The sequence below is a fragment of the Rosa rugosa genome, chromosome 2 (genome assembly GCF_958449725.1).
Source record: "Rosa rugosa chromosome 2, drRosRugo1.1, whole genome shotgun sequence".
Lineage (NCBI taxonomy): Eukaryota > Viridiplantae > Streptophyta > Magnoliopsida > Rosales > Rosaceae > Rosa > Rosa rugosa.
The window spans coordinates 29,404,981-29,429,137 of NC_084821.1; the positions used below are offsets into that span (position 1 = coordinate 29,404,981).

The 24,157-nt window shown below is 39.7% G+C and overlaps 1 protein-coding gene and 6 long non-coding RNA genes across 9 annotated transcripts; 5 read left to right on the forward strand and 2 right to left on the reverse strand.

Annotated features, from left to right (window-relative positions):
• Window positions 1-5,241: 5,241 nt before the first annotated feature.
• Window positions 5,242-6,033, reverse strand: LOC133733849 (uncharacterized). Its single transcript, XR_009857937.1, has 3 exons — window positions 5,722-6,033; window positions 5,410-5,553; window positions 5,242-5,316 (listed from the first exon to the last, which is right to left on the reverse strand). It is a non-coding gene; the product is annotated as an uncharacterized LOC133733849 (long non-coding RNA).
• A 110-nt stretch (window positions 6,034-6,143) lies between these two features.
• Window positions 6,144-8,845, reverse strand: LOC133729279 (uncharacterized). The gene is made up of 3 exons (XR_009856327.1): window positions 8,678-8,845; window positions 7,051-7,152; window positions 6,144-6,949 (listed from the first exon to the last, which is right to left on the reverse strand). It is a non-coding gene; the product is annotated as an uncharacterized LOC133729279 (long non-coding RNA).
• Window positions 8,846-9,943: 1,098 nt separating this feature from the next.
• Window positions 9,944-11,599, forward strand: LOC133731685 (uncharacterized). Of its 3 annotated transcripts, none has more exons than XM_062159082.1 (3): window positions 9,944-10,132; window positions 10,283-10,993; window positions 11,137-11,599. In XM_062159082.1, the coding sequence occupies exons 2-3, from the start codon at window positions 10,360-10,362 to the stop codon at window positions 11,259-11,261; spliced, it is 759 nt and encodes a 252-aa protein (XP_062015066.1). In that variant the 5' UTR covers window positions 9,944-10,132; window positions 10,283-10,359; the 3' UTR covers window positions 11,262-11,599. The 3 variants fall into 3 exon arrangements, with proteins under 3 accessions (XP_062015066.1, XP_062015067.1, XP_062015065.1); XM_062159083.1 differs by having other exon boundaries at window positions 9,944-10,129; XM_062159081.1 differs by having other exon boundaries at window positions 9,946-10,108.
• A 532-nt stretch (window positions 11,600-12,131) lies between these two features.
• On the forward strand, window positions 12,132-14,943 carry LOC133734502 (uncharacterized). Its single transcript, XR_009858371.1, has 3 exons — window positions 12,132-12,770; window positions 13,295-13,355; window positions 14,399-14,943. It is a non-coding gene; the product is annotated as an uncharacterized LOC133734502 (long non-coding RNA).
• Window positions 14,944-15,270: 327 nt separating this feature from the next.
• LOC133734575 (uncharacterized) lies at window positions 15,271-18,083 on the forward strand. Its single transcript, XR_009858418.1, has 3 exons — window positions 15,271-15,909; window positions 16,434-16,494; window positions 17,538-18,083. It is a non-coding gene; the product is annotated as an uncharacterized LOC133734575 (long non-coding RNA).
• Window positions 18,084-18,409: 326 nt separating this feature from the next.
• On the forward strand, window positions 18,410-21,222 carry LOC133734574 (uncharacterized). Its single transcript, XR_009858417.1, has 3 exons — window positions 18,410-19,048; window positions 19,573-19,633; window positions 20,677-21,222. It is a non-coding gene; the product is annotated as an uncharacterized LOC133734574 (long non-coding RNA).
• A 326-nt stretch (window positions 21,223-21,548) lies between these two features.
• LOC133734614 (uncharacterized) lies at window positions 21,549-23,995 on the forward strand. The gene is made up of 3 exons (XR_009858432.1): window positions 21,549-22,187; window positions 22,712-22,772; window positions 23,816-23,995. It is a non-coding gene; the product is annotated as an uncharacterized LOC133734614 (long non-coding RNA).
• Window positions 23,996-24,157: the final 162 nt, after the last annotated feature.

Genomic DNA, 24,157 nt, shown 5'->3' on the forward strand with positions numbered 1-24,157 from the left:
AGTTGGGAGAGAGGGGCTGGAACTCAGGAGAGATTTTCGTTCCTTTGGAGTGAACAGTTGCGCCCTCAGAATGCACCTATTTATAGAGCGAGGTGAGCAGATCTCCACCGTTGGATGGACGATTCCTGTGATTCATTCTACGCGTTGGATTAAAGTCGCCCTGAAACCCGGAAAAGTTGTTGGCGCGTGGAGAGCGTGTAAGGGGACCGAGGGAATCTCGAGGCGCTGTGGCAGACAGCTGTAGCCGAAAGCAGATTTGACTGCCGTAAATCACGGAAGGGATAAGCCGTGACACAAGTGGGCCGTACTTGGGCCTGTCTCGGATCAAGGCATCACTATAGCTGTGGGTGGAGGCCTGATGGGCCGAGTTTCTGAAACAGTTTTGGATGAGTTGGGCCGGATTTCTGTAACAGTTTTGGATACGTTGGGCTGGGTTTCTGCAACAGTCTTGGATGTTTTGTGCCGAATTGTTGAAACAGTTGAAACAGTTGGTTTAAATAAAAGGATTGGTATGGATAATAACGTGAGCAGCCGTGCTCGAGTGGTTGAGTGTAAAGTTCGTGTACAAGAGGTCTGAGGTTCGAACCTCGCCTCTCGTTTATTTTTATTATGTTCGTTTATGACATAATAAGTATAAAATTTGTACACATTATATTAAGCACAGCTTGTGCTCCAGTGGTTGGGGACAAAGGTTTCGTGCAGCAGGTTAAGGTTTCGAACCTTGCCTCCCCCGTTTTTTATTTTTTATTTTTATTTATGTCACTCCATCAGAACCCTCCTCCGAAGGCTGAAACCAGCAAGAAGGCTGCCACTCGCCCGCATACCGCTCCTCCAAAGGAGTAAATGGAGGTACAAGTCTAGGCTGAAAGACTTTAAACATTAAGCGCTGCATGGGAGGCAACCCATTTCAACCGTAGCTGTGGAGGAGCCATCAACGCAGATTTGCTCTCTTAAACTCTATCTCCTCTATTACTATTTTCTGATTGTATCTTTGTTATTTGCGTTTTTAGTTTTTGTTTTTAGGTTTTCTTGAGTTAATCATTCCATTCACATGATAATTGTTCATTGCATGCTCTAACTTGTTTAACATTGAGGACAATGTATGATTTAAGTGTGGGGGGAAGGATTAATGCTTGTAGTTAGTTTTTGTCATAAAAAGAAAACAAAATAAAAAATCAGAAAATTAAAAAAAATTAGATTCAAAAAAAAAAAAAAAAAAAAAAAAAAAAATCGTTAACTTTGTTTTAGGTTTTATATTCATGTTTTGGTTTTTGTTTATCTTTGTTCTTTAGTTTGTTTGTTTTGTTTGTTTGTTGTTAGAGTCAAAATGAATTTTGGGTAAATATCTTCTTCATCGTAGGCGCATCCAATGGGATGTGATGTCTAAAGGTCTAGTTTGGATATGAGAAGTGCTGACAAAGGGTCTCGTCCCCTGTCAATCAAGTGAGCTGAGCTCCGCCAAAATCGTTATTCTCTTCACCTGGTCATGTTCCAAAGGAGTTACCGAAAGGAGAAGAGAAATATCCCTAAGTCCAAAACGTTTTTTTTTTTTTTTTTTTTTTTTTTTTTTTTTCTTGTATGTTGCGTCACTTTATGTGTTGTTCTTGTTTTTGTTTTGTTTTGAGTCATAGGATGCCTTTCAACTGTCTGGGATGATTCTATATCTCTGAAATCATGACTAAAAGAGGATCACAATATTGAGATGATTTTAACATGGTATTCTTTGGTTAATTGAGATATATGAAAAATATGTGCTTTGTAGTGGATATGGATTGCATGACCTTGGTACAGAATATAAGCATGTTAAGATGAGTTGTGATTCATAAAGCCCATGTGAGATAATTGAGCCATGTCCCTTTTTCTTGGAGTGAAATGAAAATATATTCTTAATTTCTTGGCGATGTTTTGATGATCTCATTATTCTTTCATCTTGATTGACTGCTTGCCATAGATTAAGTTTAATGGACTAGAGAATGCTAGAATTCGCTCTTGTGCTTGTTGAGACGTGATATCAATACATGGCCCTGATTCTGGAAGGGATAGAGGTTCTCTAGGAATTACCACCATTGCCAAATAAACTTGTGTCCCCAATTGTGCCCGTCGTGGGACCCCTCTAGTTAAGCCCCTTTGAGCCTACATTAAGCCTTTTCGTTCATCACCCTTAAAATCCTTAACCATGAAGCTTAGTATAGTTACAACTCTACCCTTTGTTCTAAGAACTTAGTGGAGCTAACTTTTGAGACATATTACATGGGTTTGGTGTTAAAGATGAAGATTGAGAAGAGGTGAAAGTTCAAGTGTGGGGGTAGAATTGTCCATAAAGAAAAGATATGTGAAAGCCGTGAAAAATGAAAATAAAGAAAAAAATATATATATATATATACGGCTAAAAAGAAATAAAAATAAAAGTATATGGACTTTCATCCCCCATACTTAGTGATTTTGGAGTTTGCTTTGAATTGAAGGCCCACTACAGAAAAATTTGACCTTTGTCCATTTCACTAGAGTTCAAGGGAAGTTTATATTGAAGATTGGGCCCAACATGAAGACATTTGGCCCTCTTATATTACCTCTATGGGGAAGTGACGTTTTTGCAATGCCTTGGTGAAATATTTCGAGATCTCTACATTCATATGAGCTCTACTAGGTTTTTAGGACACTTTGATAATCCTTACCTTTCATTTCTTTAAACCTTGAGCCTTAGCCCCATTACAACCTTTGAGAGGACCTTCTTGATCCTTAAGATGGGACAACCTTTGATGTGGAGATGAGTTACAAGAGTTGAACCTATGGCAGTCCATTCTTGCAAGTAGTTGGTATCCTTCATGAGATCTTAAAAGAAAAATATATGTGCTTTCGTTTATATATATGTGATACACTTTGTTTATCTTTCACATATACTTGAGTGAATAAGCTTTTAAGCATTGCCATGATCTGAGAGAAGAAAGAGTGGATATACCTTGTGAGGATATGAATCATACTTGTCTGAAGCATGCTGAGCTAAACCCCATCACCATTGTTACAACCAAGTCCTACTTGTGTATGTGTGGATTATATGTTTTAATTAACTCTCGAATGCTTAACATTGATTCTTGGTTGAGTGCTAATCTTGGTGTTGTGAAAGTATGAGATTTCTGAGACAATATGTTAAAGGGCAATAGAGGTCTTTGTGATGTCAACATCTTGGTCTTTGTCTTTGAATTTACTCTTTTATGTGTGACGTTTTTTTTTTCTTTGTGTTTTACGTTTTTGGTTTCTTTGAGTCTTTGTGTTTTTGTTTCCATACTTAGTCATTTTTTTCGTTGGTTTCTTTGTTTTGTGTCATAGTCTTTTTGGTTTGTTAGTTTTTGATTTTGCTAAGGGACTAGCAAAAGCTAAGTGTGGGGGAATTTGATAGGAGCATTTTAATGTGGTATTTTAATAGTTAATTCCTCACATTTTGCTTAGTTAATTCCTTAACGAATCGATTTTTAATTCAATTTTTATTTTTAGGTACATTGGAGTAGATGATGATGAAATAAGTGTTAGGTCCATAAAATGATGGAGAAAAATGGAAATGCACTAAAAAGGTCAACTTTACACATTTTCCTACTCCGGCTAGGAGAAACCAAGCCAAGCAAGGAAGAAGGAGCGACCATCTGACCAAATGAACTTCAAATGAGCTGAAACCTTCCAGATCCATTCTAGACATCCTAAGAAACATTTCTTATGAAGAGTGCAAGAGCCAAAAAGAAGTGGAAGGCCTTCAAACAGTCAGCCCAAGTTTCTGCAGAAGCAAAACTGGAAAACTGGACCTGTAAGGAGTCCAGCAGAAATTCCGGCCCAAACACATGGAGATAAATTCTGAAAACTTTACAGAATGATCTACACTCATGATGGATCATTTCATATGAAGAAGTCACGGGCAAAATCTGAAGTCTTGGTGGAGAATTAATTGAAGGAAAAATGAGTAGAAAGTGACTCAAACCTAACAAATTCCATTAGTGTTTAAATATTCAAACCTAATAAATTCCATTAATGTTTAAATGCTCAAACCTAACATATCATCATTTGTTTAAATCCAAATAGTTTTGCTTGGTAGCCTATAAATAGAGGCTACAACAAAGAAGAAAGGACATTCCTTCATCCATTCCATCTTCTTTGTCTCTCCATTTCCTTTCCATTTTCCTTTCCATCCTCTAGTTTCAAGTTTAGTCATCTCCACGAGTTCAAGCAAGGCCAAAGAAGAAGAAGAGAAGCCGTGAGCACTTCCATCCATAGCCATCCTTGAAGCTTGCTTTCGAGTTTCAAGAATCCACAACGTGAATCATCCATCTCATCTTCATCCACGGTGTAATTCGATTCTCCTTTGTAACCTTTGCTTTGAATTTCGTTGGTTATGAACTAGTTGACATATATGTTTGAACAAAGTATTATTTCTGGAATTTTTATGATTAATTGAGAATTTTCAGATTCATATATTGTGATTCGAGAGTTGCTTATGTGGGTTTGTTTAATTAAATTTGCGTTATAGATAACTTTTGTATTTTAATCTTATGTGGTTGCAAACACTTAGGGTTTCGATATGAATGGTGCTAGGTTTAAGAACATGAAATCGACTTTTCGTTTTGTGTAAACTTGAATCAAAGTAGTAAAGGTTTTGTACAAAGATCGAATTTAATTAAAGAGAATTGCAATTAGGTGGACTTTTCCATACTAAGTTGTACACTTGAGTTGATAGCCTTTCTCTATGTGTAATGCGTTAAACATGACATGGTTGACTAGCTTTCTAGGGTTTGATTGCATGTTTGATAGGATTAATCTAGGTGCTTTCGCTTAGGTTAATTAGCATTGAAAAGTAAAAAATGGGAATTCATTTGCTTTCGAATGTTTCACATGATCAACTCCTTTCTCATGACTTAGATGAACAATATTAGGGTTTGAATCAATTTTAATCATAAGTTTCGGTTTTGATCTTTGTTCCTTCATTCCATTCGTATTTTTATGTTTTTTCATTTTAATTGTTTTTGTTAACTTAGTTTCATTTTCGAAAAAACCAAAAACAAAATCCCCCCTTTTCGTGTAAAATGTTTATATTTTGTGAATACATTTGTGAATATTATACTTTGTTTTAATTTTAATTGTTTAATTGTTTGACAATGACAGGTGTACCCTCAATCCCCGGAATAGAACGATCCCTATTTGCTTATACTACTAACGATCTTTTCAGGGTTAAATTATGCGCTTGCTTTGAGCGTATCAAGAGCAAATTACCTTTCTTTATCATCGGTGTACATCTCCATCCAACTTAAATGCTGCTGCAACCTTCTCATAAGTCTGGTAGAACATAGAAGATAATCAGGTCAACTTTTGTTCCAGCACTGAATGGGGATGCAACAACAAAAACAACATGTAGCAAAATAAACTTACAGGAGCAAGGGATTTGCAGTGTTCGCACCTGCCACAAAAAGATAAAGGGGTAAAAAGTGAAAATTTTGTTTTAAAGATGCAACTAATACCTGCTTCCTTATTCACATACTCAACAAGAGCTTCTGAAGTATGGCACCTTCATACCTAATACATGTATAACTCGATTAGAAAGTGTCTAACGCAGCATGATTAAGATATACAAGGATGGTGAAACACATAATATGAGCATTAATTCAGAATGGGTTGGCAAAACTATCCAATAGAAAACTTCTTTACTTTTCATGATGAATTAAGCTAGGGAAAGACACTCACTTTTTGGGTTCTAGGGACCTTTTTGGAAACCATTGAATTGTGGCGTAACCGAAAACTCCAAATTCTGCTCATCACAATCCACCTATTGAGAACTATCAAATGAAGTAAATGAATATTTCAATCAATTACTGATATCAGAAGTAATTATTTGAAACTCACAAGGCATCTAAAAATCTAGATTTGAACATGCTAGCCAACATTACAAAGCTAAAAGACTTGTGACCATAGAAAGAAAGAAAGAACATTATGAAAGTTCCTACATGCACTATCTCATATATATCAACAGTATATGTAGGCACATGAATGGTCTTTGCTTCAGATCATTTAAGGCTATTCAATCTAGCAAATAACTAGGGGGAAAAAAACAATCATATATATCCAGATTTTCTTAGCAAATTAAGCACAATGATATCACAAAGAGAAGACATGGACACATATGATAAACCAACTCTAAGGTTCAGGTCTAATGAACTACTTTGTAGTAGAGCATGATACAAAAGATAGTTTCTAATCATAAATTACACTTTATAATGTTAGGGTGTAAGAATAGCCTCAACAAACATTCTTTACAGAAAAGATTAGAACAAAGAACAAACAGAAAGGAAAGAATGTCCCTGATAAAAGAGACCAAGCCACTAACTTATGTTGTGATTGAACAGACTGTACTCTGTAGTGATAGATTATGATTGGTACTCCATTCTGGACATATGAATGCCTTTGAGAAAATTAACCAACTAAATCTGTATCAGCCGCAAGTTGGTCACGATATAGCCTCAACACGGAAGGGAGCTTAGCTTGGAAGTGAAAAGGATACCATCAGACATAAGTAAAAAATAAAATAAAATAAAAAAACAACATCACAATGCACATGCACAGTTGTAAAAGCATGTGAAACACCAACAGAGAGTTGAATTCGTACATACGGGTGAAGATTATTCCATCATAACATTCTTGCAAGTCCCAACAAAGCTATCCATATTATATGCTCCATCTAAATTACAATAACTATATAACACCTTATTCCAATTTCAGAACATAAAATTCTTTCACTCTCTTTTCTTTCTTCAACTCTTTGGCTTCTGAAACATGGATAATATTATGCAATAACAGCTGCAATTAATTACTCGTAGTTAAACAACCCATAATTACTCACTATTCTGAGCAATCTAATGATGATAGGAAGAAGACGATCTTGATAATTTGAGGTTTCTTCATCGTTCAACTTAACCTGATAATAAGAACGTAAAAGTAATCAGTTCATATCTAAGAATCCTCCACTGGCCACTGAAGTTCACATAAAAGAAAACGACTTCAAACTGAAGCACCCACACGACACTAACACATGTAGACACTTAATATGAAGTTTGAGTCTCAGCTCTCCAGGTGTAAAATTGGATTCCAGAGGTCGGAAAACAAGAATGGGAAGCAGCTCTGCAAAGAAACTAGGAAAAAAAATCAAAGCAAAGACAACAGTAGATGAAATTTGAGAGGACAATAAGAAGCTAAATAACAGTTGTATTCACTATAACACATATCACATACCAAATCAATGCACCAAATTCCAAAATTATTGCCAAAAGTGTTAATATTTTGTTATGAGCCTGCTCAATGAAAACAAGAAAATGCGTTCACATCAGAGACCTGAAATCATTCCAAGGAAGATAATAACACCTAAAATATACTAAAAACAATCAAACTGTTAAGGAGGGGCGAAGCCATATTGAACCTTACATAGACAGCACAAAACAATGCAATTAAGGTACATGGTTGTTGCATAAATGCGAACAGGATATAGTATCATTGTGAATTGAAACATACCCACTCTAGAAAACATACCCAATCAAAACAATCCAAAATTACTGCTACAAACTCTCAATTTGAATAGCAATTGAACAATTCAATAAGCCATACACTCATCATAAAATAGAAACCATGAGAAACACAAACGTATTACAAGAGGAAGAATAACCCAAGACAGATAGAAGTGAAATTGATTTTAGTTTTCTAGATCGGTTGCTAGAGATTTAAGCAGGGCCGTCTTAAACTTTTCAGAGGCCCTGTGCGAAAACTTAAAATGTGGCCCTCCAAGCTGTAGTCTTATATGAAATTTATACTTGAACAAACTCACAATATAAAATTAAATAGCCAAAAATAATCAATGATACTTGAACAAACTCACAATATAAAATCAAATAGCCATTATCCTACAACATAAGCTAAATAGTCAATACAAGTGTAAAGTTTACAGCAAAAAATATTACAAAAAGATGCTCGATCTAAAACCCTCAAAATAATATGTTCTTCCAGCAGTGTGGATTGAAAATCCATCTCCTTGCCTTCTTAGCTGCAAAATCAAACCATTAGGAATACTAAGGCAAACATTAATGTATTTATAAAGAACAAATCAAAGAATCAATGAATCATACATTCATATCATACCTGAGCGAGTAGTGAAGTACTGAGGTCTGAGGTCGATGAGAATCGGATGGAATGGAGGAGTGGAGAGAGACAGAACGCAAAAAAAACAAAAAGGAGAAGACCAGATAGAATTAAGGAGAGGTGAGAGACAAAACGCATAAAATAAAAAAACAAAAAACAAAAGGGAGAGGACATTTTGGCTGGATGGGGCCTCTTTCATGTTATTTTAGTTGTTAATATTTATTTATTTAAAACAAAGCCATTAAAAAAAAAAGGGGCCCTCTTAAGGCCCCAATGAAATCATGTGAACGCAAAAAAAACAATGGCAGAGAAGAATATGGTTGGTCTGGGGCCCTAATTAAATGTAAACATAAACCATTAATAAAACAATTTGGGCCCTATGAAATTTGGGGCCCTGTGCTGTTGCTCTTGTTGCACGTGTTCAGAGCCGGCTCTGGATTTAAGTAAACGAATGAAAAACTAAATTAGCCAAACAAACAGAGAGCGGAGATACAGGAGGAGGAGAATAAGGAAGTACCGTAGATGAGACTCAAACTGTGAAGGATTTCATTGAAAATGAAGAGAACTAGGGTTTGAAGAACGGGTGACCCAAATGCTACACTACTAGTTCCTCGTTCAATGATCTGATGACGGAAAGAAACAAGTAGAGAGCGGAAGAATGATGGAGAAGGGGTGAATTGCTCGAGACTTGAAAGAGTTTGAGAGTTTTAGACCGAGGGCTTTCAAAGGGAAAAGAAAGATAAAAACTAAAAAATTGACTGCAATATATTTAGACAACACAATTTCCTTAAATCTGTTATCTGAATGTTTACCCTTATTTTGACTCAACTAGGGTTTGACCATTTTGAGAGGGAAATGGTCAAAAGAGGATGGAGGGAGAATTCCAAAATTTCAACCATTTATATTCAAACAACATATTTTTCTTATCACTGTTGTCTAGAATAAGACTACCTTTTAGGCTTTAGATGAATGAAAATTATTATATTTTTATCTTGAGCTAACAACGTTAATATGTTGTCTAAATGTCACCCTTTTATTGCAAATGAAAAGAGTGTGTTTCAGTGGGTATTCAGATAACAGACTTAGATTTTTATGTCGTCTAAAAAACTGAGACAACAGAAAATTAGGCTTCTATCGTCTGATGCGTCGTTTGATTAACTTTTTGGCATAGTAATTAGAACATAAGGGATGATATAGGCAGGAACCTTGTCCTGCAAAGGCAACAAGAAACATTGTTAGGACGGTGTTGGGTCAAGGGTCTCCTTGCTGAGTTGGCTCATAACAAGAGACTCCAAAATCTGGATTTGGGGAAAAATGTGATCACAAGATGGTTAGATCTGAAGGTACTTGAATTCTATTTTTGTATCTAAATGATTTTCATTTTATTCGAGGTTTTCATTTTCCGCAAATTTGAGAAGTTGCTGATAAAATTCTCATAAGGCAGCACCTATTTCATGATTTGGTTTGAATAATTTGGTGAAGATGGCTGCACCTACATAGCAAGAAAAATTTGGTCCTAATAATCTTGAGCCTCATTGAGGCCCTATATCATTACCCGCCCTAATGTCGTATGTGTATTGAACCGGACTGTTGGAGAAAAAGAGTGGGAAAGTGAGGTAAGATTTTAACATTAAGGGTATTTATGATATTTTGTCGCTATGTATGGTCATTTGTCAATTATATTAGAAAATAGGATTATATATCAATTTATGACCAAAAAATGTCTGTTTCGGGTTTAGTTCTAAAAAATTTATTTCAGAAAAAAAAAAAAAAAAAAAAAACTTCTCCAAAAAAAAAAAAGGGTTGGAATGGGATTTGTAGTGATAGGATATCCTTTATCCATAGGTCCAACCCAGTATTGGAATTTTGTTTCTGGGTATTGGTCTGTACTCGCGATCCATCTCTCCGGCTGAAGTTTGACGTTTTCCGTCTCTTTGGTTGATCGGAGGTGCGTCTCCTTCTCCAAATGGTTGTATGTTCTCTCCTTTACTTCTCAATTCTGCCAATTTTTATGATTTTGGAAATTGTTGCTGGTTTGTTTTTCACCTTTTTAGATAGAATTGAAGCGCCTTGATGCACTCTGGCCCATGTATTTTGATTGAATTGTTGGTTTTTTGTGCAGATAGAGAGCTCTGCAAATTAATTGATAGGTTAAGTTGAACATATTGTGATGGTGGTGGCCAAATTGTTGTTAACAAAATGAACTTTGGGTTTCTTGGTAATCTCCTTTGGTTTAGAGCCCACCAATCAAACAGTCATCTCAAACCAACTAGTAGTGTCTTTGTTGAACAACCTGAGCGAGCCCACCAATCAAACAGTCATCTCAAATCAACTAGTAGTGTCTTTGTTGAACAACCTGAGCACAAGGCTGGTTTTGATCTCAAGTTGTTGGTTTCCTTTTTCCCATGGGTGGCGGTTGATTCTAAACATAAGAGTCGAACCCCATCCACTATCAATCGCCAGTTGCGAAGGCGTGCGCAACCTCACGCCAAGGTTGCTCCTAATAACTTTTTGCGCTTCAGGCCCTATGTTTCGAGGGTTCCATGGCACACTGGTGCAAGAGGTTTTCTTTCTCAGCTGTTTCCCAGATATGGGCATTATTGTGGGCCTAATTTTTCGAGTGGCAAGGATGGTGGATCTCTTGTTTGGGACAAGCGGCCGATTGATTGGTTGGATTTCTGCTGCTACTGCCATGACATTGGATATGACACTCATGATCAGGCTGAGCTGCTCAAGGCTGATTTAGCATTTCTTGAGTGCCTTGAGAAGCCTAATATGAGTACTAAAGGAGATGCTGGTGTCGCGCTCCTTTATAAGACAATGTGCACCACAGGTTTGCATTCAGTAGCTTAATATCAACATGTGTATAGATTATGTGAATGCCAAACATTTTGTGATTAAGACTTACCATGTTTGATGGGTTGGTGTTGGTGGTCTTCTTTTCAGTGTGATGACAATTCTTCTTTGGCATGTCAGGTCTCAGGAATTTCCTTATACCATATAGAACTCACCTTGTGAAGCTGACATCAGGACAACCTTTGATTCAATTTGGATGGCTAAGCAATGTTAGATGGAGAGGTTGGAGTTTTCAGAAAACTTGAGATGGATCATGAGGTTAGAGAATTGGTAACTAACAATACTCAGCTATTGCCCATTGCGACGGATGGTTTCTTTTCTAGTATTTTATCTATCCAAGTTTTTCTTTGCCAGAGGGAAACTAATGATATTGGGTCTTATTGGGCCTTTATCACTAATGGATGCAATGTTCTTGACCTTGTTTAAAACTTTGGGAGGTGCCTGAATCATGCATTAGCATTCTTGTATTGTGTGCTGTGCCTCAAGTCTACCGGTTAGCTGGTTTCATAGTATCTGTAAATAATGGACAAGATTTTCTTCTTCTATTTTTTATGCAATGTTCATGAAGTTTCATTGTAGTCTACTCTGACCTGCTTCTCTTAGGCTCATCTAAAATGTAGCAATTCCCCTTTCAAAAGAAAAAAAAAAAATGTAGCATTTTCTGTGGAATATGAAAACTTAATATTTTAGTAGGATGGCTATAGCACAAGCTTTTCTCCCATGTGGTATGAGATGAAAACCCTCTACCTACCTAGCTAACCGGGTTAGAGGAATTCCGAATTTCTGGGTATCAAAAGAGAGAGAGCCAGTTTAGACTATTTAATTTTGTTGGGGCATGGATTGTGGTGCGGAAACCAGAGTTCAAGTTTGTGTTTGAGTGTCTGAGACGAGTGACAATAGCTTTGGGCTGCCTCTGGATGATAAAATTGTTTCGGAATCTGGATTATTGTTGAATTGAGACTAGTAGTAATTGTGGTTCTGATTTTGAAACGAGTTTCGGAAGATGTGTTACATGACGTGATCGGCCATGTAAGTGACATTTGGGGACGTGTGTAGTTACTATTTGTCCGTGTGAATTTCGAGGGCGAAATTTTATAAGGAGGGGAGATTGTTACGTCCCGAACCCAAATTCACCCGTTTACTAGTCATTTGGACGGTAAACGACCTTTACTTTCACTTTTACTTTCGGTTTAGTACTTTTAGTGGCCCTAAAAATTGACTTTTTGTTCGGGTCAAAATTTGAGAAAATGTTCTTCATGAAAGTTGTAGGGGACGTTAAACCGAGCGCGTACATATGTGGTACGTAAAAATCGGAGCTCGTATGCAAAAGTTATAAGCGAAAATGTGAAAGTTACTGTTCACGGTAAGTAGTATATATTTGAATTTTTCACTGTGGCCGGTAAGTTTTCATTTTCTTCTTCTCTCTCTCCTTTCTCCCGCATTTTTTCTCTCTCCTCGGCACTCTCTGCAACTCCGGCCACCTCACGATTCCGGCCACCTGGGGACGAACGAGTGGCACCGTTGGACTCCTCTACTCCTACCCAACCTCCCCACGGCGGTAACTCACGGCGGCTTGGCCGGAAAACGAAGCATCGGGTCCTTGAAGTTTCACTGTAGCAAATTGGTCAACGCCGGTTTCTCCCGATTCCGGCCACCTCCGGCGACGAACCATAATCATTTGGAAGCGCCTTGCGATGTAGATGATGCTCCCCAAATATTTTGCAGCGATTTGAAGCGTGGAGGAAGAATTGAAGGTTTGAAATTCTTGCACTATTCACGGTTTCGGGTTCAATGTTTACCTTAATTGTTGAACTAGTTCTAGACGTTTTCTGGCTTAGTGGTAGTTGAATAAAACGTTGGGTCCGTTGAGTAGGTGCTGCTGCCAAAGTTTGGTGGCCATCGGAGCTGGTGGTGGCGGCGGCGGCGCCGCCACTGTGGGCGGCGGTAGCGGCGGCTAGGGTAGCTTTTTAATTTCATTTTCTGGCTAGTTAAATTCTATAATTATCATAGAGCTTGTATGTGAAGTTTGGTGAATTTTGGAGGAGTTTGGAATTGTTTGTGAATTTCCGAAGTTTGAAGTTTTGTGATGGAAATTGTGGGAAATCCGGCCGTTGGATTTCCCTCGTTTTCATTGTGGAATATGTAGATTGAGGAATTGGTGTTGTGGAAGAGATTTGGGTGGAATTTGAGAAGTATTGGAGATAGAGATTTTCGGGTTTCGTTTAGGTTCGTATTTATTTTATCGGATTGCCGTTTACGGAAATATAATTGTGTACAGGGCAATGTTGCGAGCTACGGCTAGATGAAGGGACTCGTTTGCGTGGTCGCCAACTAGTACTGTGAGTGGACGTTTGTTTTTGAATATTGATGCATGCATTTCTTTTTCGAATTAATGTTTTATTAATTATCATATTATTTTAGTTTCGGATATGATTTCGGTTTTGGAATATTGCTTGGATTTTCCATCATGATTTTTGGAACGTGAGTTTTATTCGCTCGGATTTGAACTTGTGATTTAAGTGATTTTCGACGAATTATTTTCCGAGGTGATTTCCGGAATTTATTAATATATTTTATTCGTCGATATTGAGATTTCTGGAATATTTTTCGAAATGAGATTTCGATGGAATTATATTTCTTGTTTATTTATCGATTTACGGTTTTGGCATTGGGAATGCCTCATTGATGATTCTGGATTCAGTTTGGTTTCGGAACTGCGATTTATAATTGATCTAATTATTTTCTTAGCGTGTGGGACACACTGTCGATTTATACGACGTTTTACGAGAATTTCCGGGTACGGTTGGGAATCGTACCCGCGTTTTTCTTTATTCGTGGGACATGGGGAAGCCTTAAGGATTTATTGGATTTTATTGGTTTTTACCCGCCATACCTGGGTCGTCATATTTATTGCTAGCTAGCCTATTAGTACTCCTCCCTGCTTACTATGTGTTTGTGGGTGAGTAAGAGCAGAGCATGGGATGCTCCAGAGTGTGGGACACTCCGACCCGAGCCTGGGAGGCTCCCTTCTTTCGTATGGTGAAACTTCTTCCCCATATTTTATCGTTGCTTGACTAGCGGGGCTAGTCCGATTTTCACTGTAGCCAGCGGGGCTGGTCTTATCTTCTTGAGAAACGAGATTTCGGTTTTACGATACATTATTTTCGAATGTTTTGACTAGCGAGGCTAGTCGGTTTATCGTTTTGAAATCCTTGGATTTAAAGCTAAATGTGTTTTACCATTTGTGCATGCATCGAGGTTTTTAATGAAATAAATGTGGGAAAGTATGAAATCCTTTTTCTTTTAAATTGTTTATTTTTGTCCACTCACGCTAACGTTTTTCGTCTACTTTCCCCTGGGCCCTTCGGTTTCTAATGCCCAGTTTGCAGGCGCTATTAGTTGAGGTCGGGCATACATGGTTCGAGGCATAGTTGATGAATAGCTTCCGCACTTCTTTGTTTGGCTCTGATCTATCGTAGCTTACTGTTTTGGGTAGTCCATTTTAGGGGTGACTCGACCAGTTCTCGGTAGGGTTATCTCTAAGGTGGGCCCCGCAGGGCCACCTCGGATTTCAGGATGAAATTCGGGGCGGGTCCTGTCAACTTGGTATCAGAGCATTAGGTTGTTAGGTTCTGTAGACTCGTTTCTATTCTGTTACCTTATATGCTTGGTGTTGCCCAGTACCTCTCGAGTGATGGCCCGACTGCAGCGGTTCCCCATCGTGTACTCTTCGGTGCTGTGGTATTCATCAAGTGTGTAAGGTACAAAGCTAGTTGGTTTTCTTCTGGTGCTATGCCTCTTGTACGCCGACCTCCTAGGGTTTTCTTTGCGTATTCGATTGGTTAACTGTTTTGTGCCTATCCCTGGTGATGGTGGAGTAAAACTACTCTATAGTTTCGAGTTGTGTTGCGAAATGTGATTCGAGGAAAATGTTGTGGTTGTCTTTTCCTCGTTGCCAACAATTTTGTTGGGGCATGGATTGTGGTGCGGAAACCAGAGTTCAAGTTTGTGTTTGAGTGTCTGAGACGAGTGACAATAGCTTTGGGCTGCCTCTGGATGATAAAATTGTTTCGGAATCTGGATTATTGTTGAATTGAGACTAGTAGTAATTGTGGTTCTGATTTTGAAACGAGTTTCGGAAGATGTGTTACATGACGTGATCGGCCATGTAAGTGACATTTGGGGACGTGTGTAGTTACTATTTGTCCGTGTGAATTTCGAGGGCGAAATTTTATAAGGAGGGGAGATTGTTACGTCCCGAACCCAAATTCACCCGTTTACTAGTCATTTGGACGGTAAACGACCTTTACTTTCACTTTTACTTTCGGTTTAGTACTTTTAGTGGCCCTAAAAATTGACTTTTTGTTCGGGTCAAAATTTGAGAAAATGTTCTTCATGAAAGTTGTAGGGGACGTTAAACCGAGCGCGTACATATGTGGTACGTAAAAATCGGAGCTCGTATGCAAAAGTTATAAGCGAAAATGTGAAAGTTACTGTTCACGGTAAGTAGTATATATTTGAATTTTTCACTGTGGCCGGTAAGTTTTCATTTTCTTCTTCTCTCTCTCCTTTCTCCCGCATTTTTTCTCTCTCCTCGGCACTCTCTGCAACTCCGGCCACCTCACGATTCCGGCCACCTGGGGACGAACGAGTGGCACCGTTGGACTCCTCTACTCCTACCCAACCTCCCCACGGCGGTAACTCACGGCGGCTTGGCCGGAAAACGAAGCATCGGGTCCTTGAAGTTTCACTGTAGCAAATTGGTCAACGCCGGTTTCTCCCGATTCCGGCCACCTCCGGCGACGAACCATAATCATTTGGAAGCGCCTTGCGATGTAGATGATGCTCCCCAAATATTTTGCAGCGATTTGAAGCGTGGAGGAAGAATTGAAGGTTTGAAATTCTTGCACTATTCACGGTTTCGGGTTCAATGTTTACCTTAATTGTTGAACTAGTTCTAGACGTTTTCTGGCTTAGTGGTAGTTGAATAAAACGTTGGGTCCGTTGAGTAGGTGCTGCTGCCAAAGTTTGGTGGCCATCGGAGCTGGTGGTGGCGGCGGCGGCGCCGCCACTGTGGGCGGCGGTAGCGGCGGCTAGGGTAGCTTTTTAATTTCATTTTCTGGCTAGTTAAATTCTATAATTATCATAGAGCTTGTATGTGAAGTTTGGTGAATTTTGGAGGAGTTTGGAATTGTTTGTGAATTTCCGAAGTTTGAAGTTTTGTGATGGAAATTGTGGGAAATCCGGCCGTTGGATTTCCCTCGTTTTCATTGTGGAATATGTAGATTGAGGAATTGGTGTTGTGGAAGAGATTTGGGTGGAATTTGAGAAGTATTGGAGATAGAGATTTTCGGGTTTCGTTTAGGTTCGTATTTATTTTATCGGATTGCCGTTTACGGAAATATAATTGTGTACAGGGCAATGTTGCGAGCTACGGCTAGATGAAGGGACTCGTTTGCGTGGTCGCCAACTAGTACTGTGAGTGGACGTTTGTTTTTGAATATTGATGCATGCATTTCTTTTTCGAATTAATGTTTTATTAATTATCATATTATTTTAGTTTCGGATATGATTTCGGTTTTGGAATATTGCTTGGATTTTCCATCATGATTTTTGGAACGTGAGTTTTATTCGCTCGGATTTGAACTTGTGATTTAAGTGATTTTCGACGAATTATTTTCCGAGGTGATTTCCGGAATTTATTAATATATTTTATTCGTCGATATTGAGATTTCTGGAATATTTTTCGAAATGAGATTTCGATGGAATTATATTTCTTGTTTATTTATCGATTTACGGTTTTGGCATTGGGAATGCCTCATTGATGATTCTGGATTCAGTTTGGTTTCGGAACTGCGATTTATAATTGATCTAATTATTTTCTTAGCGTGTGGGACACACTGTCGATTTATACGACGTTTTACGAGAATTTCCGGGTACGGTTGGGAATCGTACCCGCGTTTTTCTTTATTCGTGGGACATGGGGAAGCCTTAAGGATTTATTGGATTTTATTGGTTTTTACCCGCCATACCTGGGTCGTCATATTTATTGCTAGCTAGCCTATTAGTACTCCTCCCTGCTTACTATGTGTTTGTGGGTGAGTAAGAGCAGAGCATGGGATGCTCCAGAGTGTGGGACACTCCGACCCGAGCCTGGGAGGCTCCCTTCTTTCGTATGGTGAAACTTCTTCCCCATATTTTATCGTTGCTTGACTAGCGGGGCTAGTCCGATTTTCACTGTAGCCAGCGGGGCTGGTCTTATCTTCTTGAGAAACGAGATTTCGGTTTTACGATACATTATTTTCGAATGTTTTGACTAGCGAGGCTAGTCGGTTTATCGTTTTGAAATCCTTGGATTTAAAGCTAAATGTGTTTTACCATTTGTGCATGCATCGAGGTTTTTAATGAAATAAATGTGGGAAAGTATGAAATCCTTTTTCTTTTAAATTGTTTATTTTTGTCCACTCACGCTAACGTTTTTCGTCTACTTTCCCCTGGGCCCTTCGGTTTCTAATGCCCAGTTTGCAGGCGCTATTAGTTGAGGTCGGGCATACATGGTTCGAGGCATAGTTGATGAATAGCTTCCGCACTTCTTTGTTTGGCTCTGATCTATCGTAGCTTACTGTTTTGGGTAGTCCATTTTAGGGGTGACTCGACCAGTTCTCGGTAGGGTTATCTCTAAGGTGGGCCCCGCAGGGCCACCTCGGATTTCAGGATGAAATTCGGGGCGGGTCCTGTCAACTTGGTATCAGAGCATTAGGTTGTTAGGTTCTGTAGACTCGTTTCTATTCTGTTACCTTATATGCTTGGTGTTGCCCAGTACCTCTCGAGTGATGGCCCGACTGCAGCGGTTCCCCATCGTGTACTCTTCGGTGCTGTGGTATTCATCAAGTGTGTAAGGTACAAAGCTAGTTGGTTTTCTTCTGGTGCTATGCCTCTTGTACGCCGACCTCCTAGGGTTTTCTTTGCGTATTCGATTGGTTAACTGTTTTGTGCCTATCCCTGGTGATGGTGGAGTAAAACTACTCTATAGTTTCGAGTTGTGTTGCGAAATGTGATTCGAGGAAAATGTTGTGGTTGTCTTTTCCTCGTTGCCAACAATTTTGTTGGGGCATGGATTGTGGTGCGGAAACCAGAGTTCAAGTTTGTGTTTGAGTGTCTGAGACGAGTGACAATAGCTTTGGGCTGCCTCTGGATGATAAAATTGTTTCGGAATCTGGATTATTGTTGAATTGAGACTAGTAGTAATTGTGGTTCTGATTTTGAAACGAGTTTCGGAAGATGTGTTACATGACGTGATCGGCCATGTAAGTGACATTTGGGGACGTGTGTAGTTACTATTTGTCCGTGTGAATTTCGAGGGCGAAATTTTATAAGGAGGGGAGATTGTTACGTCCCGAACCCAAATTCACCCGTTTACTAGTCATTTGGACGGTAAACGACCTTTACTTTCACTTTTACTTTCGGTTTAGTACTTTTAGTGGCCCTAAAAATTGACTTTTTGTTCGGGTCAAAATTTGAGAAAATGTTCTTCATGAAAGTTGTAGGGGACGTTAAACCGAGCGCGTACATATGTGGTACGTAAAAATCGGAGCTCGTATGCAAAAGTTATAAGCGAAAATGTGAAAGTTACTGTTCACGGTAAGTAGTATATATTTGAATTTTTCACTGTGGCCGGTAAGTTTTCATTTTCTTCTTCTCTCTCTCCTTTCTCCCGCATTTTTTCTCTCTCCTCGGCACTCTCTGCAACTCCGGCCACCTCACGATTCCGGCCACCTGGGGACGAACGAGTGGCACCGTTGGACTCCTCTACTCCTACCCAACCTCCCCACGGCGGTAACTCACGGCGGCTTGGCCGGAAAACGAAGCATCGGGTCCTTGAAGTTTCACTGTAGCAAATTGGTCAACGCCGGTTTCTCCCGATTCCGGCCACCTCCGGCGACGAACCATAATCATTTGGAAGCGCCTTGCGATGTAGATGATGCTCCCCAAATATTTTGCAGCGATTTGAAGCGTGGAGGAAGAATTGAAGGTTTGAAATTCTTGCACTATTCACGGTTTCGGGTTCAATGTTTACCTTAATTGTTGAACTAGTTCTAGACGTTTTCTGGCTTAGTGGTAGTTGAATAAAACGTTGGGTCCGTTGAGTAGGTGCTGCTGCCAAAGTTTGGTGGCCATCGGAGCTGGTGGTGGCGGCGGCGGCGCCGCCACTGTGGGCGGCGGTAGCGGCGGCTAGGGTAGCTTTTTAATTTCATTTTCTGGCTAGTTAAATTCTATAATTATCATAGAGCTTGTATGTGAAGTTTGGTGAATTTTGGAGGAGTTTGGAATTGTTTGTGAATTTCCGAAGTTTGAAGTTTTGTGATGGAAATTGTGGGAAATCCGGCCGTTGGATTTCCCTCGTTTTCATTGTGGAATATGTAGATTGAGGAATTGGTGTTGTGGAAGAGATTTGGGTGGAATTTGAGAAGTATTGGAGATAGAGATTTTCGGGTTTCGTTTAGGTTCGTATTTATTTTATCGGATTGCCGTTTACGGAAATATAATTGTGTACAGGGCAATGTTGCGAGCTACGGCTAGATGAAGGGACTCGTTTGCGTGGTCGCCAACTAGTACTGTGAGTGGACGTTTGTTTTTGAATATTGATGCATGCATTTCTTTTTCGAATTAATGTTTTATTAATTATCATATTATTTTAGTTTCGGATATGATTTCGGTTTTGGAATATTGCTTGGATTTTCCATCATGATTTTTGGAACGTGAGTTTTATTCGCTCGGATTTGAACTTGTGATTTAAGTGATTTTCGACGAATTATTTTCCGAGGTGATTTCCGGAATTTATTAATATATTTTATTCGTCGATATTGAGATTTCTGGAATATTTTTCGAAATGAGATTTCGATGGAATTATATTTCTTGTTTATTTATCGATTTACGGTTTTGGCATTGGGAATGCCTCATTGATGATTCTGGATTCAGTTTGGTTTCGGAACTGCGATTTATAATTGATCTAATTATTTTCTTAGCGTGTGGGACACACTGTCGATTTATACGACGTTTTACGAGAATTTCCGGGTACGGTTGGGAATCGTACCCGCGTTTTTCTTTATTCGTGGGACATGGGGAAGCCTTAAGGATTTATTGGATTTTATTGGTTTTTACCCGCCATACCTGGGTCGTCATATTTATTGCTAGCTAGCCTATTAGTACTCCTCCCTGCTTACTATGTGTTTGTGGGTGAGTAAGAGCAGAGCATGGGATGCTCCAGAGTGTGGGACACTCCGACCCGAGCCTGGGAGGCTCCCTTCTTTCGTATGGTGAAACTTCTTCCCCATATTTTATCGTTGCTTGACTAGCGGGGCTAGTCCGATTTTCACTGTAGCCAGCGGGGCTGGTCTTATCTTCTTGAGAAACGAGATTTCGGTTTTACGATACATTATTTTCGAATGTTTTGACTAGCGAGGCTAGTCGGTTTATCGTTTTGAAATCCTTGGATTTAAAGCTAAATGTGTTTTACCATTTGTGCATGCATCGAGGTTTTTAATGAAATAAATGTGGGAAAGTATGAAATCCTTTTTCTTTTAAATTGTTTATTTTTGTCCACTCACGCTAACGTTTTTCGTCTACTTTCCCCTGGGCCCTTCGGTTTCTAATGCCCAGTTTGCAGGCGCTATTAGTTGAGGTCGGGCATACATGGTTCGAGGCATAGTTGATGAATAGCTTCCGCACTTCTTTGTTTGGCTCTGATCTATCGTAGCTTACTGTTTTGGGTAGTCCATTTTAGGGGTGACTCGACCAGTTCTCGGTAGGGTTATCTCTAAGGTGGGCCCCGCAGGGCCACCTCGGATTTCAGGATGAAATTCGGGGCGGGTCCTGTCAACTTGGTATCAGAGCATTAGGTTGTTAGGTTCTGTAGACTCGTTTCTATTCTGTTACCTTATATGCTTGGTGTTGCCCAGTACCTCTCGAGTGATGGCCCGACTGCAGCGGTTCCCCATCGTGTACTCTTCGGTGCTGTGGTATTCATCAAGTGTGTAAGGTACAAAGCTAGTTGGTTTTCTTCTGGTGCTATGCCTCTTGTACGCCGACCTCCTAGGGTTTTCTTTGCGTATTCGATTGGTTAACTGTTTTGTGCCTATCCCTGGTGATGGTGGAGTAAAACTACTCTATAGTTTCGAGTTGTGTTGCGAAATGTGATTCGAGGAAAATGTTGTGGTTGTCTTTTCCTCGTTGCCAACAATTTTGTTGGGGCATGGATTGTGGTGCGGAAACCAGAGTTCAAGTTTGTGTTTGAGTGTCTGAGACGAGTGACAATAGCTTTGGGCTGCCTCTGGATGATAAAATTGTTTCGGAATCTGGATTATTGTTGAATTGAGACTAGTAGTAATTGTGGTTCTGATTTTGAAACGAGTTTCGGAAGATGTGTTACATGACGTGATCGGCCATGTAAGTGACATTTGGGGACGTGTGTAGTTACTATTTGTCCGTGTGAATTTCGAGGGCGAAATTTTATAAGGAGGGGAGATTGTTACGTCCCGAACCCAAATTCACCCGTTTACTAGTCATTTGGACGGTAAACGACCTTTACTTTCACTTTTACTTTCGGTTTAGTACTTTTAGTGGCCCTAAAAATTGACTTTTTGTTCGGGTCAAAATTTGAGAAAATGTTCTTCATGAAAGTTGTAGGGGACGTTAAACCGAGCGCGTACATATGTGGTACGTAAAAATCGGAGCTCGTATGCAAAAGTTATAAGCGAAAATGTGAAAGTTACTGTTCACGGTAAGTAGTATATATTTGAATTTTTCACTGTGGCCGGTAAGTTTTCATTTTCTTCTTCTCTCTCTCCTTTCTCCCGCATTTTTTCTCTCTCCTCGGCACTCTCTGCAACTCCGGCCACCTCACGATTCCGGCCACCTGGGGACGAACGAGTGGCACCGTTGGACTCCTCTACTCCTACCCAACCTCCCCACGGCGGTAACTCACGGCGGCTTGGCCGGAAAACGAAGCATCGGGTCCTTGAAGTTTCACTGTAGCAAATTGGTCAACGCCGGTTTCTCCCGATTCCGGCCACCTCCGGCGACGAACCATAATCATTTGGAAGCGCCTTGCGATGTAGATGATGCTCCCCAAATATTTTGCAGCGATTTGAAGCGTGGAGGAAGAATTGAAGGTTTGAAATTCTTGCACTATTCACGGTTTCGGGTTCAATGTTTACCTTAATTGTTGAACTAGTTCTAGACGTTTTCTGGCTTAGTGGTAGTTGAATAAAACGTTGGGTCCGTTGAGTAGGTGCTGCTGCCAAAGTTTGGTGGCCATCGGAGCTGGTGGTGGCGGCGGCGGCGCCGCCACTGTGGGCGGCGGTAGCGGCGGCTAGGGTAGCTTTTTAATTTCATTTTCTGGCTAGTTAAATTCTATAATTATCATAGAGCTTGTATGTGAAGTTTGGTGAATTTTGGAGGAGTTTGGAATTGTTTGTGAATTTCCGAAGTTTGAAGTTTTGTGATGGAAATTGTGGGAAATCCGGCCGTTGGATTTCCCTCGTTTTCATTGTGGAATATGTAGATTGAGGAATTGGTGTTGTGGAAGAGATTTGGGTGGAATTTGAGAAGTATTGGAGATAGAGATTTTCGGGTTTCGTTTAGGTTCGTATTTATTTTATCGGATTGCCGTTTACGGAAATATAATTGTGTACAGGGCAATGTTGCGAGCTACGGCTAGATGAAGGGACTCGTTTGCGTGGTCGCCAACTAGTACTGTGAGTGGACGTTTGTTTTTGAATATTGATGCATGCATTTCTTTTTCGAATTAATGTTTTATTAATTATCATATTATTTTAGTTTCGGATATGATTTCGGTTTTGGAATATTGCTTGGATTTTCCATCATGATTTTTGGAACGTGAGTTTTATTCGCTCGGATTTGAACTTGTGATTTAAGTGATTTTCGACGAATTATTTTCCGAGGTGATTTCCGGAATTTATTAATATATTTTATTCGTCGATATTGAGATTTCTGGAATATTTTTCGAAATGAGATTTCGATGGAATTATATTTCTTGTTTATTTATCGATTTACGGTTTTGGCATTGGGAATGCCTCATTGATGATTCTGGATTCAGTTTGGTTTCGGAACTGCGATTTATAATTGATCTAATTATTTTCTTAGCGTGTGGGACACACTGTCGATTTATACGACGTTTTACGAGAATTTCCGGGTACGGTTGGGAATCGTACCCGCGTTTTTCTTTATTCGTGGGACATGGGGAAGCCTTAAGGATTTATTGGATTTTATTGGTTTTTACCCGCCATACCTGGGTCGTCATATTTATTGCTAGCTAGCCTATTAGTACTCCTCCCTGCTTACTATGTGTTTGTGGGTGAGTAAGAGCAGAGCATGGGATGCTCCAGAGTGTGGGACACTCCGACCCGAGCCTGGGAGGCTCCCTTCTTTCGTATGGTGAAACTTCTTCCCCATATTTTATCGTTGCTTGACTAGCGGGGCTAGTCCGATTTTCACTGTAGCCAGCGGGGCTGGTCTTATCTTCTTGAGAAACGAGATTTCGGTTTTACGATACATTATTTTCGAATGTTTTGACTAGCGAGGCTAGTCGGTTTATCGTTTTGAAATCCTTGGATTTAAAGCTAAATGTGTTTTACCATTTGTGCATGCATCGAGGTTTTTAATGAAATAAATGTGGGAAAGTATGAAATCCTTTTTCTTTTAAATTGTTTATTTTTGTCCACTCACGCTAACGTTTTTCGTCTACTTTCCCCTGGGCCCTTCGGTTTCTAATGCCCAGTTTGCAGGCGCTATTAGTTGAGGTCGGGCATACATGGTTCGAGGCATAGTTGATGAATAGCTTCCGCACTTCTTTGTTTGGCTCTGATCTATCGTAGCTTACTGTTTTGGGTAGTCCATTTTAGGGGTGACTCGACCAGTTCTCGGTAGGGTTATCTCTAAGGTGGGCCCCGCAGGGCCACCTCGGATTTCAGGATGAAATTCGGGGCGGGTCCTGTCAACTTGGTATCAGAGCATTAGGTTGTTAGGTTCTGTAGACTCGTTTCTATTCTGTTACCTTATATGCTTGGTGTTGCCCAGTACCTCTCGAGTGATGGCCCGACTGCAGCGGTTTCCCATCGTG